This window comes from Rhinatrema bivittatum, chromosome 7 (assembly GCF_901001135.1).
Source record: "Rhinatrema bivittatum chromosome 7, aRhiBiv1.1, whole genome shotgun sequence".
Lineage (NCBI taxonomy): Eukaryota > Metazoa > Chordata > Amphibia > Gymnophiona > Rhinatrematidae > Rhinatrema > Rhinatrema bivittatum.
The window spans coordinates 274565755-274582410 of NC_042621.1; the positions used below are offsets into that span (position 1 = coordinate 274565755).

General features: G+C 41.6%; 1 protein-coding gene across 3 annotated transcripts in view; it reads left to right on the forward strand.

The window, feature by feature from the left end:
- The window catches only part of TRIM8 (tripartite motif containing 8), a 127800-nt gene that overhangs the window by 48199 nt on the left and 62945 nt on the right, over nt 1-16656 (forward strand). For all 3 annotated transcript variants that reach the window (XM_029610272.1, XM_029610271.1, XM_029610273.1), the window contains exon 3: nt 16236-16331. In XM_029610272.1, the coding sequence (XP_029466132.1) occupies nt 16236-16331 (96 nt within the window). The remainder of the gene's footprint in view (nt 1-16235; nt 16332-16656) is intronic.

A 16656-nucleotide genomic window follows, 5' to 3' on the forward strand; every position in this document is an offset into this window, starting at 1 on the left:
ATTATTTTTTATTCTAGGCTGCTCCTTTAAAAAAAAACCCAACAAAACAATCCCAGAAAACACTAAGATAGTTTGTTGCCATCAAGAAAAGTTCTGCCCGTTGACTCTGTATGGCATTTGTTTTCCCCTTTTTTGTTTGGGGCAGTCTGTAGTTAAGGATTCTCCTTGTGCGAGGACTGCCGTCCTGCTTGACCTTGGAGAAAGCAGAGTTGCTTGCCTGTAACAGGTGTTCTCTAAGGCCAGCAGAATGCCAGTCCTCACAAAATCCACCTGCCTCCTCTTGAAGTTAGTTTTCCAAGTCTAAGGCTGAGCATGCATTATAACTTGGGAGAGATTTAAGCACAGAAATTATTTGTGCACAAGTCATGTTTTTTGCACATAAATCATGTTTTATATGCAGAACACAAGATTTGTGTGCAGAAATTCTGCTTTGTACACACATAAATTGTAATTTATATGCAGAAATCATCTTTATTGCATAATATAAACAAGATCTGTAGTACAAAAGATCTTGTCTATACTATAAAGATTGGATATTATGCACAGAAACCCCAATTTATGCACAAGGCATGATTTCTGTGTACAAATCCTGTTTTCTGTGTATAGAACACTATTTATGCGCAGAAGAGATTACTCGTGCACGAAAACTTTCTGTGCATAAATAACTTTCCAAATGAATATGTGCGCTCACCCTGTGCAAAAGGATGAATTCACATTTTTGCACAAATGCTTAAGTTGGTGCACTTTTTTTAAAACTGATGTACTGTATACCAGTAGCTTTATTGAAATGGGAGTTAACATTATTATTTTTTTTTTGTACACATCGTGAAACTGCCGCTGTTCAGCACACAGTTTTAATGCTCCCCTTATTAGAATGAGCCCAAGATGGTTTCGTACAGAGTGTGTGATATGAGTGAGAAATAAGGTATTGGCACTGACTGTAAGATCTTTGCAGTGAGCGTGCCATATATTTATATATCCGCAGACGCACTTAAGAACACACGTTTATTTTTGAATGAGTTTCATTTGGGTAGTGTAGGAGTAATTGGAAACTGAACAGTTTCCTCCTTATCCCTTTCCACCTCTTATGCTGAACTAGGATATGACAAGCAGGGCAGTTGGCATTTAATTCAGTCTGCTGGTGACTGTTGATAACTTTGCCTTTTATTTTGACCCACTACTATCCAACACAAATTATGATTCTGTTGAGCCCATCTTTGCAGTTTTATATAGCAGAATTGACATGAATAGATGTAAGGTAGGGGTAATCTATACAAGGTATAGATTGGCATTTTCAATGGTACTCTCTACGGAGGAAACCCATCTTGGAGAGAAATTATGTAACATTATTTTTTTGATTTGTGATTCCATTTCATAATTTTGAATCATAGGTATGTGCTGTATGGCATTTAATATCCATGTGTGTGGCTAGGCAGGCTCTGTAAATATAGGTTTGGGCGACTCCCCTCATGAAAGTGTTAAAATATGTCTTTGGAGGCAAGAGTGGTTCCAAAGTACTGGAGGAAGGTGGATAATGTCCATCGTCATAAACGTAGTAAAAGGAAGGAAGTTGGAAATTACAGGCCAATGAGTCTGAATCAGGTGAGGATACATTTTAATGAAATCGTTACAAAAGGAAGTATCTTGAATCCAGTGGCTTGCTGAATCCAAGGCAGCATAGTTTTACCAACATGAAATCGTGGATGACCAAAGAGTTAGACCAGGCTGAAGTACTTGAATTTCAGCAAAGCTTTTCACATTGTCCTGCATAGGAGGCTCATAAATAAAGCTGAGCTTCCTATGAGTGGAGCTCAAGGTGGTGGACCAGTTTGAAAACTGGTTGACTGATTAGACAAGAGAATGCAGTAGTAACTGGCACCCTGAGGACGATTAGAGTGCCACAGGGATTGATCTGGATTAGTTCTGTTTAGTATTTTTGTCAGTGATATTGCAGAGGGGATAGGCTTTTTTTTTTTTTTTTTGCAAATAACACTGTTTATTGGTGTTAGGTAACTTATACATTAACTACACTGCACTGTTTAATTTATTAAATGGGTTAATGTTCAACGTTTGAATGCTTGCTAGCATTATTGTGAAGTTAACCTAATGCACATGGAAATGACCCCAAATAGGCTTACAAGTTATTAATCCTGGATTCATTATCCAGTGCTAATATCTAACATGGGCCACACAAAGCTGGAAAATTAAATAGGCACCTGCTTCCACCCCTGCTCCAACTCCTCAGCACCACCAGAGGCCTTCAGTAGACCCCTGGGATCCATGACTTCCCTTCCACAGTGGTGTGACCTAGGCAGCGGGCTGTGAACCAGGGACTGCAGAGTTCAAATTTCACTGCTGCTCCTTGTGACCTTGGGCAAGTCATGTCCACTGCCTTGGGTACAAATTTAACTTGTGAGCCCTCTGGGGCCAAGGAAGTACCTGAATGGAATTCACTTTGAAGTGCCTGAAAGGCGGAATATAAATCAAGTTCAAACCCACTGAAAAGGCAAAAATTAAATCTAAATAAATTGGAGAGGGCAGTGGAAATTGAGGTAGAATGTAATCCGTTTCCTTCCTGTTAGTCCGGGTGCCAAATTCAAAATGGTGCTTGTGATGGCTTCATGTTCGTGGAGGCCTCAGGGGGGAGGGGGGTCAGGGTTGTCTGGGGTATCTTCAGCTGCCCTGGGGGGGGGGGGCAGTTAGGTTAAGTTACTTCTCTACTAGGTTGGGGGGAGGTGGGTGTTTCCCCTTGGACTGGTTAGTGCAGGGAAACCCAAGCTGATGAAAGTGGCCCCTTTAACGTAGCCATGGGAACACAAGCATTCTGCCGTTCATTAATTTAGTAAAGTCAACATTAAAATGCAATGCAGCACGTAAGCTAGAACTGACCGGTCATCTGGGTGACTGCCAGTTCTAACACGAGTTAGTAAAGAGACCCATAAGATCCCTAGCAGAGTAAACACCCCTGACAGAGCCAGAGGAGAAATGTAAGAAAGCACATGGAGTGAGCATGTACTTAATATAGTAACGGGAAAAGACCAAATGGTCCATCCAGTCTGCCCAGCAAGCTTCCCATGGCAGCAACTGCTGCTCCGTGTAGGTTACCCCCACGTGTCTGCCAAGGGCAGTAACTGCCGCTCCGTGCAGGTTGCCCCCATACCTTATGTTAAGGACAGTAATACTTACAAGCAAAAACCAAGCAACTGGTAAACCCATAACAAAATCGCTGCAACATTTTTACGTGGTGAGCAGCCTACCTGATAAATCAGACAATACTGCTTGAACGATCTTTGCTTTTGGACTTGGCCGTAGAAGCTTTATCCCCAACATCAGCGTATCTGTACCCCAGATTGTAAAAGTTGGGGCCCAGTGTTGACTGTCTGCGGAATCCAATACTCTCCCCCCCCCCCCCCCCCCCCGCCCTGCCGTCAAAGCGGAGAGTGATGTTGCAATTGTGTCGAAATCATCAAGGCTGAATGGTTAAGGATAGTAATCCCACCCTTGCCTTCTGATTGAGGGCACTAACTGCCGCTCCATGCAGGTTACCCCCATGCACCCTTTTCTTCATTATCCTCAGGCCTTTAGGGATCCACAGTTTAGTCTCTGTGCCAAAAAAAAAACCAACCCAAAACCCCACAGTCATGCAGTTAAGGTGCAGAAATTCAGAGAGGTAGCATGTGACGGGGGGTGAGGTGGCCCTTGAGAATCCCTCTTGTTAGCTCTCTAAATGTAAGTATCCTTAATGGCTTTGTGAGCGGATGCTGCTGGGCTGCTGAAGAGGGAAGAGCTGTCACCACAGCAGCCCGTGGCAGTCCTTTGTTGCTAGGCAACTGAGGAGCCTGAATTCCCCTGCCACTGTGCTGCAAAAGAGGGAGCCACCCCTGTGCTGGCAGGAGGAAAGTACCACGGTGGAGCGAAAAGAACAGAAGGGGAATGGGAAAAGAGGGAAGAGGGGGAGGAACACAGAGCAAACGGGGCGCATCTTAGCATTGGCACCTCATGCTAGTGAAGCCTGGGCCAGAACTAGCAGGCTTTTTTTTTTGCAGAACTCTTGAGGGTTGGTGAGATACTGTTGAACACCGAGCAGGAGAGAGACTAGGGGATAATCAAAGCTGATGACCCCAAGGCAATGAATAGGGACAATGATAGTGGTCAGAGGTGCATAGCATGAAGCATAACCAGTGGGGGGAAAAAAAAGTGATCATGCTTTTGTACCAGCCATCATTGAGACCATATCCTAGAGTATTATGTCCAATCCTGCAGGCCATAGTTTTGAAAAATGATCAAATAGAAGTGGGATAGAGAAGGGCCACTAAAATGGTACAGAATCTACACCAAAAGGCCATGTAAAATGAGAATTAAGACCTATGTATACCTTACAAGGGAGAAGAAAGAAGAAGAGTATAGGATGGCATCCAGAGGCCTCAGAGCAAACCTTTTTCATTCTAAAGCAAATTCTAGAACACGAGGTATTGATATGAGGCTCAAACTGGGTAGACTCAGGAATAATATTAGCAGGGCTGGTGTTAAGCATTCTGGGGCCCAGGGAAGAAACGGAGTGGGCCCCTGCCGATGCCGGGCACCCTGAAGCTCTGCTTCAATAACGTCACACAGCTTTGCCAAGGGCAACCCTTGTGATGCTGGCACTCTGGGCAATTGCTCTGCTTGCCTCCATCCCCTCTAAAACTGGCCCTGAGCATTAGAATATTATTTCTTCACTGAAAGGGCAGTGAAAGGTGAGCACCTTTGCAAGGAGGTGATAGAGATAAAAACAGTAACTGATGGGCACAGAGGATCCTTAGCTGCAAAGCACAAGATTTGCTAGGGTTTACCGCATTGCAGAAGGAAGCAAACTAGATGATTCTTACTGTCCCTATATGTCATCAGATGCTATGTTTTGATGATGTTTTTGGATTTGTGACTCAAGGAGGCAGGGTGATTTCTTAGATGCTATGTAGTCTGATCAAGATAAGAGGAGTAGTGGGGAAGGAAGCATGAGGCCTATCTGGAGGCATAGCAGGGAATATGGAGAAAGGGACCTTGGTGGAGACAAGGAGCATTATGTGGCTAAAGGTGAAGGATTAGCAGCAGGAGTAAACAGCAAGTATTGGTCCAAGGACCATTAGGGAGTTATTAAGAGATCAGCAAGAAAAAATTGGCTGTAGCTTACAAGAGAGACAAGGCTGAGATTGGGAATATGCCTGGTGTCATTTAGATCGAGGCCAAGAAAAGTCAACCATAAATATTCAGTGGAAAGCTACATATTGACAAATGAGATGCAGTCATCGCAATGGACAAACAAATCAAGTGATGCTCTTTAAAGCAGTAGATTAAAAGTGAAATGTGCATAACAGGCCAGAATTAAGGATCAGGAATAACAGAATAAAAAAAATAATACAAAAACTGTGAGCTGGTATACTTGACCACAAATTGTTAGGCAAGTAAAAATTCATCATAAAGTTTTATAAAGGATCTTTTCCCTTAAGGGCTGAGTTCAGGGATTGAACAGTTTTACAGTGCTTTTTTATGCAAGTTATTTGGTTGTACAGTCTTCTGGTCAAAGTTTATTTTAAATTTATTTTTTATTTTTACCTTCTAGAAGTTTCAAAAATTGTAAGCATTGAACAAAAGATGCATTCTTTTGGAATTTCTAAGAGCAAACGAACTTGCAGCTGTTTTGAACTTCCTGTGCCTGAACCTTTAAATCTGGCCTTTCATGCTTTATTAAAAGCAGACAGAAGTGCTGAGGTGTTCCATCAGTGCCTGAGCTGACAGCATTGGCCTTCCACCCAGGTCTTTGTCACATTGCTACTTCATCAGTGGCCATGCTAGAAGTCAGACTTGTATTTAAAAACATCACTGCCTCATCCCACTCAGCTTTGGGTGAAGAGCAAGCACCTTTGCCGCCCCAACCTCAACAAGGAGATGTCTTAGATAATGCCATCCATAATTTTGATTCTCCATCTTGTTTAATGTGAGTGTGCATTTTGTGAGAAGTCCTACATGGTGCTACAGTTTGCTTTTTCTCACCACTCTTCTTTCAATAGAGGGCAGAGGAGGTAGAGCCTTTTGGCTGTAAGAGGCCAGGTGTTGAGGCTACAGAAGAAGCTAGTATAATTCAACCAAGTATAAAGTGTTATTAAAATCTCTTTCCCTGCCAAGTGATTTGGGCCTATTCACTATCTCGCTATTTTGACTTGCTCAGAGGTTAATGAGGCATTAGATTTACAAGCCCTTCAGTAAAATAAGGAAGATCCTAATTCTTGCTTGATCTGTCACTTCTGAATTAAGTTTTGATGACAGCTTTTCCTCCAGTGCCAATAATTCAGCTGCTATTGTCATCAATATGGCCTTTCCTGGAGCAGGAATTAATTACCATCGTTGTTAATCCCTTCTAAATGGGTCTTTAGTACATTTTCGTCAGCCTCTTTTTGTTGAAACCTTACTAGCATTGGGACTCACCTCCAGGCTGGTAACTTCAAAGGGGAAGGACCATTTTTCTACAGAATTAAAGCTAGAGCATTAGGAGATGATACTCTGTGACTTTGCTGTGGGCACAGTGCCACAACAGAATTGGGCAGCTGCTAAAGTTGATCCTGTATTATGAAACCTACATTTCATTCTAGTATTAACCATGGTCTTTGAGCCAAATGAGCAAGCAAAGAACAAAAACCGATATCCTTATTAAGGTATTTATTTGGAGGAAGGAAAAGAGCGAGAGCATGTCCATTCCAAAAAGATGTGCCTTTTTTCCTGAGGAGAATAGCTTTTTGTAAATGAGTGCAGACAACGAAGAGGTGTGTGCTAAGAGTATGTCGTAACAAATGAAAAAAATCTTATGATTTGCTTTGTAATGTCATTGTGGACTGTGTGCAGAGCATGAATAGGAGAAAATAACTTTTAAACAAAATGAGCTACTTGCATAATAACATAGTAAATGATGGCTGATAAAGACCAACTTGATCTATCCAGTCTGCCCAGCCTCCGTGCAGGCTACCCCATGCAGAAATATATTATACCAAAAGTTATCATAGGTTACCAGGTTTTTTTCATTTCCATCCTCGAGCCACAAGGGATCTTGAACCTGATGGTATACATCCCTGTGCACTGAAAGAACTTAAAAATGAAATTGTGAACCTACTGTTAGCAATTTGTAAACTATCATTAAAATCAGCTCCTGTACCTAAAGATTGGAGGATGGCCAATGTAACACCGGTTTTCAAAAAGGGTTCCAGGGGTCATGTGGGAAACTACAGACCGGTGAGCATGTTATTAGTGCCAGGAAAAATGGTTAAAACTATTCTAAAGAGCAACATTACTGAACATATACACACACACTTATTTAATGGGACAAAGTCAACTTGGATTTAGCCAAGGGAAGTCTTACCTCAAAAAAAATGTAGCAAATTGGTGAAGGCATGAATAAATGTGGATAAAGGTGAGCCAGTTTACATAGTGTACCTGGATTTTTAGAAAGCTTTTGCCAAAGTACCTCATGAGAGAATATTGAGGAAATTAAAAAGTCATGGGATAGAAGGCAATGTTCTATTGTGGATTGAGAACTGGTTAAAAAAAATAGAAAACAAGGAGTTAGGGCTAAATGGTCAATTTTCTCAATGGAGAAAGGTGAATAGTGGCATGTCCCAGGGATCTATACTAGGACCGCTGCTTTTTAACTTATTTATAAATGGCCGAGAGATTGGAACAGTAAATGAGTTGATCAGATTTACTGAGGATACAAAATTATTCAAAGTTGTTAAATCACAAGAGGACTGTGAAAAATTGCAAGAGGACCTTACAAGACTGGGAGTTGAGCATCCAGTTGGCAGATGACATTTAGCGTGGACAAGTGCTGCATGTAGGGAAGAGCAACCCAAATTATAGCCATGCAATGCAATGTTTCACATTGGAAGTCACCATCCAGGAAGAGGCACTAGGCATCATCGTGGATGATATGTTGAAATCCTCTGCTCAGTGTATGGCAGAGGCTAAGAAAGCACATAGAATGTCACTACGACCAGACTTACTTCTGTCAGGGATAGGGCTCTCTCATTGGCAGGTCCAGGCCTTTGGAATGCCTTACCTACCGAATTAAGACTCCAGAGTGATATGAAAGAGTTCAAGAAAGCCTTAAAAACCTGGCTATATGCAGAAGCATTTCAAGTAGAAGCCAGTTAAAAATTTTCCTTGTTATTTTACTAATTATATTTAACATTTTTATTTTTAATTTTAATGTTATTTTATTAGGTATACTTGAAGTTTAGTTTTAATTAAATTCCTTTGTATATTTAATTTTAAGTTAGTCTTAGATTGTTATGATTGTTTTCCTTGTCGTTGTGCACTATTGTATTTTATGTTGATTTTATTATAAAGAAACATTGTACACCGATGTGAAGGTTTATACCAACATTGGTTTAGAAAAATCAAGAAATAAAATAAATAATAAATAAAATGTTAGGAATTATTAGGAATGGAATGGAGAATAAAACAGAGAATATCATCATGCCTTTGTATCGCTCCATAATGTGACCGCCCCTTGAATATTAAGTGCAGTTAAGGTCACCGCATCTCAAAAAAGATAGAGCAGAATTAGAAAAGATACAGAGAAGAGTGACCAAAGTGATAAAGGGGATAGAACAATTCCCCTTTGAGAAAAGGCTAAGGAGGTTAGGGCTCTTCAACTTGGACAAGAGACAGCTGAGGGGAGATATGATAGAAGTCTATAAAATAATGAATAGAGTAAAACAGGTATATGCGAATCATTTGTTTACTCTTTCAAAAAGTACAAAGACTAAGGGGTATTCAATGATGTTGCTAAGACAAATAGGAGAAAGTTTTTTTTTTTTTTTTTACTTACTGTATAATTAAACTCTGGAATTCATTGCCGGAGAATGTGATAAAAGCTTTTAGTGTAGTTTGATTGAAAAAAGGTTTTGACAAGTTCCTGGAAGAAAAGTCCATAAACTATTAAGGTGGACTTGTGGAAATTCACTGCTTATCTCTGGGATACGCAGCATGAAATGTATTGACCTTCTCGGATCCTGCTAGGTACTTGTGACCTGGATTGGCCACTGTTGGAAACAGGATACTGTGCTTGATGGACCTGTGGTCTGACCCAGTTTGGCAAATCTTATGTTCTTATTCTTTTTTTTCAGAATAAGAACACAAGTCTTACAAGACATAAGACTGACCAGTCTGCAGTTTCCAACCTCCTGCCTGCTACTATTTTTGTGAAGTGGGACCACAACTACCCTTTTCCATTCTTGTGGCACTACTACCATCTCAAAGCATCTATTGAACATGTCCTTCAGTGGAATCACTAGCACATCTCTGAGCTCCTTTACTGTCCTGGGATGTATGTCATCTGGCCCCATGACTTTGTCCACTTTCAGGTTTGCTAGTTCCACCCAAACACCCTTCTGTAAATGGAGTATTGTCTACCCTACCCCCATCTATATTCATGCCAACCAGCCACATACTTTCTCTTAGGGGATCTTTAGTGAACACCAAACTGAAATCTTTGTTCTTTGTTTCGTTCTCCCCCATTGTTCTTTGTCTCCTTTTCATTCTTATAGTTCTATCTCTGGCCTTCCTCCTATCTCTGATATCTGAAAAATGTTTTGTCACCTTGTTTTACCTCATTGGCGATTTCTTTCTTCTACTTGAGCTTTTGCTATCCTGATTTCTTTCAGTTTCTTTCAGATTTCTTTCAGTTTCTTTCCTTGTCTCTTTCAGTTTCACCGGTCATTCTTCCCTGTGTTCCTCTTTTTTAATTCCTTTGTACTTTTTGGATGCTGATCTTTTTGCCTTTATTCTTTCAGCTTTGTCTTTGGAGAACGATCTCAGTTTAATTTTCCTCTTTTTATTTACTTTCCTTAGATAAAGATTTGCTGCTGTTATTTCAGTTTGGTTCCATTGTGGTTTTACTTCACCCATCTTCTGCCAGCCTTCTAGCTCCTTTTCAAGGTACATTTCCATTTTACCAAAGTCCATATTTTTAAAATCCAGGACTTTGATTGTTGTGTACCTTCTCTCCATCTTGACTATTATATCAAACCACATTGTCTAATGATCGCTGATGCCCAGGTGGGCACCTACCTGGACAGTAGAAATACTGTCTCCATTTGTGAGTACCAGGTCCAGTATCACTCCTCCCCTCATGGGTTCCATCACCATTTGTCTGAGCAGAGCCCCCTTGAAAAGTATCTACAATCTCTCAATTTCTTGCAGATTCTGCAGAAGGAATACTCCAAGTCACATCTGGTGGATTAACAGCAATATCTCACCTTTCAGATGTTTTTGGCTAGATCTCTGTCCAGTTCCTCTGTCAAAGTCATAGGCCTGTAGACCACATCAGCAGGGCCGCCATCAGGAATTTTGAGGCCCCATACAGCCAAAATGTCTGGGCCACAAGCATTCAGTGGATAAAGTATATGCAACAATGTTTATACCTATGTGTAAACTACACCATAGGTGTAAAAAAATAAAAACAAGTCAACAAACTCAAATCACTTAGATAAATGCACAGTATCTGAGAAATCCAGTGGGTTCTATCCAATAAAGCAGTTCAGTGTGAGTACTGAATTGTGTCCATCTCGACTCATAGTGGAAATAACAGCAAATTCAGGTTTATGAAGCAATCAGTCTTCTTACTTTCTGATTTGCAAAATCTTTAATTAAGTCTTTGTAACTGAGTTGTCTGGCAAGCTCATGCTCAATAGAGAGAATTGCCAGGCCGTTTAGACGTTGTTCACTCATTGTAGAACGCAGATAGTTCTTGATTGATGAAAGTTTGCTAAATGCCCTCTCTCCTTCCGCCACTGAAAGTGGGAGGGTGGTGAAAATCCGAAGAGCAATACACACCTCTCCGAATATTCCTTGAAGCTCTAGTTTGTAGATTGAGTTAAGCAAATCTAAGGGACCCATGTCTTCTGGAAATGTAGCTTCGTACACTTTCCGAAGATGTTGCAGCTCACTGAGTAAAGATGATGTAAAATCTTCAGGGTATGCTGAGATCAATTCCTCAGTCGATGCCATCAGATCTTCTTCACTCATTGTTCTCACTTTTAAGATTGGAGAAAATAGCTTGCAGACTTCCTCCATAGACTGGAAGCGTTGATGAAGGTCAAAAATTATTGTGTCCATTGCCACAAGGAAGACATTAGCTTTAAAATGATCTTCAGGATCTATTGCATCATGATGCCTTGACTTTATTTGCCGCAATTGTTGAGGGTTCAGTAGTTCCTTGGGAATCTCCATGCAATCTGCCACAGCTTTAGCTTCAGAAAGTAAAACAGGCCACTTTTCTCGAAGCAGTTTCATCTCTTCAGAGAGAGCTTTAATGTTAGCGACACCAATTTCCATAGAAATAGACCTTGATTGAAGTATTTTGTTTCTCTCCTCGAAGCTGGTAAGCACTTTTACCCAGAATGTTGCTAAAACCACTGCCCGAAAGGATAAAAAATAGTCATATAGACCTTGGGCATCTGAATGCGCATCATTTGTGAGTTTTCTGGATGCAAGAACTTTTTCTAGAGCCTTTAAAATGCTTGGCAGATTCTGCGCAATTGGACGTACAGCCTCTATTCTTGAACTCCACCGAGTGTCACTTAAACCATGCAGGGACCTTCCAACTTCTTCAATCAATGTGTTCCATCTTGCAGGGCTGCTACTGAACAGAACATATAACCTGTTAACACTTCCAAAAAAGGTCTTCATTTCAGGGCAGCTTGCGGCTGCATGCACTCCCACAAGGTTTAAAGAATGTGCAGCACAGGGACAAAAAATAGCTGTTGGGTATGTCTCCTGGATTTTGGCTCTTACACCTTTAATTCTGCCAGACATGTTGGCACCATTGTCATATCCCTGTCCTCTGCAGTCTTTAAGGTCAATGGCATGTTCATTCAACCTAAACATGATCATGTCTGCAATTTCTTTTCCAGTCTTCTGAAAAAAATCAAAAAATTCAATGAATCTTTCCCGAATGTTCCATTTTCCGTCTTGGGGCTTTCTGTAAACGTATCGTAAAACGATTGCATTCTGTTCCGTATGTGAAGAATCAGGTGTAGAATCACATATTATTGAAAAGTATATTGCTTCTTTCCTTTCTGACAATATAGAATTCAGGACATGTTTTCCACAAATATTAATGAATTCGTTTTGTGTGGCCCAAGACAGATAATGAGCTGAAAGTTTCTTTCCCTTTTCCTGACTAGCTTTTACTTTTTCCAAATGCTCTCTCAGTAAATTATCATATCTTGCCAAGATTTCCAAAGTTCCCAAAAAATTGCCATTATGGATTTCTCCAATTCTTTGAGAACTTCCTCTGAACGCCATGTTTCTTGAAGCCAGATGCAATGTGACATCCAGAAGTCTTTCTAAAAGAGCTATAAACTTATCGGCTTCCTTCGACAAATTTCTTTGAATCTCATAGTCAACACCATGACCACCTATAGAATTTTGAAGTGTTCTCCACCTCCAGTAGTTCCTTCTGTGCTGTGAAGAGTGTTCATGCTCTGGCAACTTTATGTACAACCGATGCCACTTGTGCTTCGATGGATCAAAACCATCCTTCCTACTAAGCATGCTTCCTGTTTTACATATAGAGTCATTAGTAAATGCCATGCAAGTTACACAATACAGTACTTTATTGCTTGGACTCCATCTCAGCCAATCTCTTAAAATCTTCTCACGTCCATTTGATGACTTGGCATATAGAAGAAAATCACTGAAAGAACGAGTGTCAGCATCTTTAGGTAGTGATTGTGCCATATTCTTTAATTGCTCGACATTGAAAAGTCCAGAAAGGACAATCTTCTCTCTTTCTTTGTCTTTGAGGACATCTGGCCATAGTGCTGGGTCTTTCCAGTCAATTTCTTCCTCGTGTGACTGTTCTATTGAAGTTGTGTTTAGGGCAACATCGTCATTCTCAGGGTAGGAACTTGCATTTGTGCAGGAAGGTGTTTCTTCTTCCACCTCTGTACAAACACGGGATGTCACAATTTGGTCTGAAGACGAATCTTCATCTATAATGACAGGTCTTTTCGGTGACGAGGTGCAGGACCGTGTGTCTGCATCGTCTTCTGATACTGCACATGGTGGCATACTACACAATGTTTCAGCCTCTTCTTCTATCACTGAAGAAATGCTCACAGGTGCAGCTACCTGACAGGATGAAGTAGTCGGCTCAACTGTTTCATGAGAAGCTTCTGTTTGCATTTCCTGAACTTCATCTCCCCTGTCACTTTGTGGCTTTTGAAAGTACTGTTGTATGAGTTTTTTTTTCTTCAACTTTTCCTCCTCTTCTTTACGCTCTCTTTTCTGCTTCCATTTTTGAGAGCCAGATTTGTGATGGTACATTCTTTGGGGTTATCAGAATTTACTAGAGACAAATAATGAACATTTGCTAGTAATCAAGGTCTATGATAAACTGCTTACTATGTATAAGGCCGTGTTCCAACTGTGTTCTATATAACAAAGAAAGTCTGTTGCAAAATCATTTTAGTAGCTGCTGCTTATAATAAAAAAATGCATTTAATCAAGAAAAGAGAAAAAAAAGTGCTTCTCGCACATAAAAAACTGTCTTACTATGCTTTGGGCCTTCCCGATCATACACATTATGTGCTTGATTACGGAAGCCGAAAATTCAATGTAAACCCTCCCTCATGTGGCCATTCATTCAGCGGTTGACTTGTTAGGCCTAGTTCACACTAATAAATAGATAATGCACCAGCCCCCCAGTAATAAATAGATAATACACCAGACGTCCCCCCAGTAATAAATAGATAATGCACCAGCTCCCCCCAGTAATAAATAGATAATGCACCAGACGTCCCCCCAGTAATAAATAGATAATGCACCGGCAAAACAAACTTGTTACTTACCCTTTGCGCTCCGGGGACTCCGCGGCTCCTCGGCCTCCAGCTAGCAAGCAGACAGCGACGGCCCGCGCGCTTTGCCGGCGCATACTGTCTGACGCGGCGGTGACGTCACAGCCGCGTCAGACAGTGAACGCTGGCAGGACAGAGCGCGCGGACGAGTCTCTGTCTGCGGTGCTCTGTAAATCAATGCTATGTGTGTCTAAAAGACACGCATAGCATTGATTCTCTCCCTTCTCTGGGGCCCGCACCCAGGGCCGGCTCCAGGTTTCAGTAGGCCCCTGGGCGACAGACTGTCGGAGAGAGCCTCAGTGGGCCTCTTTGCTATGAACTAATACATCCCCCAAGCGCACCTGCCGCCTGGCGGCTGCGGGCCCCCATATGTGGCAGTAGATCCTGGGGCCCCATACTGCAGGCCCAAGAATACTGCCCTGATGGCGGCCCTGCACATCAGTATAGATGGATGTGCCAGCTTCTCTTTTTATGACAGTTCAGAGCACTTCTTCCTTTCCCCTTATTTATATACTCTGTATTTCAATTGCTTGGATATTAGTTTTGACATAGTTACTCCTCCCCCTTTTCTATCATCTCTATCCTTCCTCAGTATGGCGGCATCTCATTCATGAGACTTAGTTAACCATATCGCTGTAATATCTGCCTCCACTTTGTCGTTTGAAGGATACCTGTGGGTACCATGGACTGCTGACCTTTTCTTACCCCATGCTATAGTGCATCAAGAGAGCAGCTCAGAGGACAGGCTGTCCTAGAGGACCAGCAGTGCTGGAGGAGGAGGAACAGAGTTCTCTCTTCCTGTGCTTTCTACCTAAAGCTTTTTTTTTCTTCTGGGAAGCCCTGGAGTGCAGTGTTTTTTGAAGAGATTCATGGCATGTTCCCACAGCCAACATTATAAGCAGGCACTATTTTAATGGAAGCACACAGTGAGATACAGTGGAACTAAGCTCTGTCTTTTGTGGGGTCTAGTGTGGCTGTATTGTTCCTGCGTTGAAAAGCTTTGTAGCAGCGGCCACGTAAACAAAAATCCTGTTCATTACCACAGAGTCAAAAAGAGCCGAGACCAGGCTGAGGTTCTACCAGAGTGTGGGGTGCTCATGATGTGCTCTCCCTTTCCAGTGTGTAGCACATGACAGTCATTCATGACGAACAGTAGCAATGGATCAAGGGATGCATAAGGTTATAGGTGTTGTACAATTGACCTGCTAAACGTTTGGACTGTACAGGTATGGAAATAACCCTGAGCCACCCTGTCTTGAGATTGTGTGTTTAAACGTTTATGTATTTTCCATCATCACTTACTGGAAAGTACCTTTCTGTGGCCAAAACTAGATTATTTATGAAAAAAACCCACCATTTGATACATTTCCTGGTTTCATTTTGTCCTTATTTCTTTATAAACTGTATTCTCTTCACCCTGGAGGTGTTATAGTTCTTAATTTCCATAGCAGTCCCCCCTTTTTTTAAATATTGAATCATTCTGGTCATGACCAGACAAACCCTGATTTTGAAAAGGTCAGCAGGTGAGTGAAACAAACTTTTAGTAAGATGTAAGGTGGCAGGTGACTCATCAGTATATTTAGCTAGCTCTTGATGCCTGGAAGCCGGATTTTCAGCTTGCACACTTCTGTGCAGAAGTCTGTACATGCCCTGCATGAACCACACCCGTTAACCATGTGCAGTCCGTGTGGGCTACTGGTAGGACACCAAGGAACAGATCACGTTCATTTCCAGAGAACATTCCTATCCGCCACGACTTGGGTGACCTTTAGACTAGATGATGATTTTTATGGGAGGGAACAGTCCAGACCAGCTAGAGCTTCTGTTTTTAGCTATTTTGAATATCTACATTTCAGAGTTTTATTTTTTTCTGTAGATACATATAAAATCCATGTTATTTGGGGGTCCCTCCCAAGCCCCCCCTCAAGTCTTTTCTGCATGGCCCTTCCCCCTTCTTTTTGCTGATTCTGGCCTCTTTCCTCCCCCTCCCATGCCATCTGTGCAGTGGAGGCAGAGGAGAGTGGAGGACTTTGTACAGAAAAGACACAAAGTGGGTGGGGGGGGGGTCCAAGGCAGGCAAGGGTAGGGTGGATTGAGAGCAGACATGTCTTTTTCAGGGTTTTCATCTGATAAACACCTTTCTTTTCTTTTTTTAATATATCATGGATGTTTTTTCAGTGTTTACCAGTTGAAACCTAAAAGCAGAAGTCCTATGAATAACTTGCGGCTCTATGACCTAGTCACAAAACGTTATACAGCGCTTTGACTCTTTCCAGCAATTGCGATGATTGAAGTCACACACCCTTCTCTATCAGCGCTAACTCGTCTGTTCTTTCTTTCTTGCAGAAGATGTTAATGAAGCAGCAGGATCGGTTGGAGGAGCGGGAACAAGACATTGAAGATCAGCTGTACAAACTGGAATCGGACAAGCGGCTGGTTGAGGTGGGCGCCTGCCTATCCAACTCTATTGTTTCTTAGTGGATGCTTGTAAAATTCCCCAGTTGTATGGGGAATGGGACTCTTGCAACCCTGTACAGTTAGGGTTTATCTCTTAGTAATGCACATAGAAGGCAAAGTTTCCTACATGCAGTGTTCCTCTTTAAACTTATCACTGAGGGCAGTGACCTTAAAATGCAATGAGTGGGGTAGGAATGCCTTTTTTTTTTTTTTTTTAAATATAACCTTGCACAGTGGCTTAGTGGATCTGTTCTAAATGCTACATAGGTGCCTGAATTAGCACAGTACTTTTAAGTCCTCCCACGCTGAA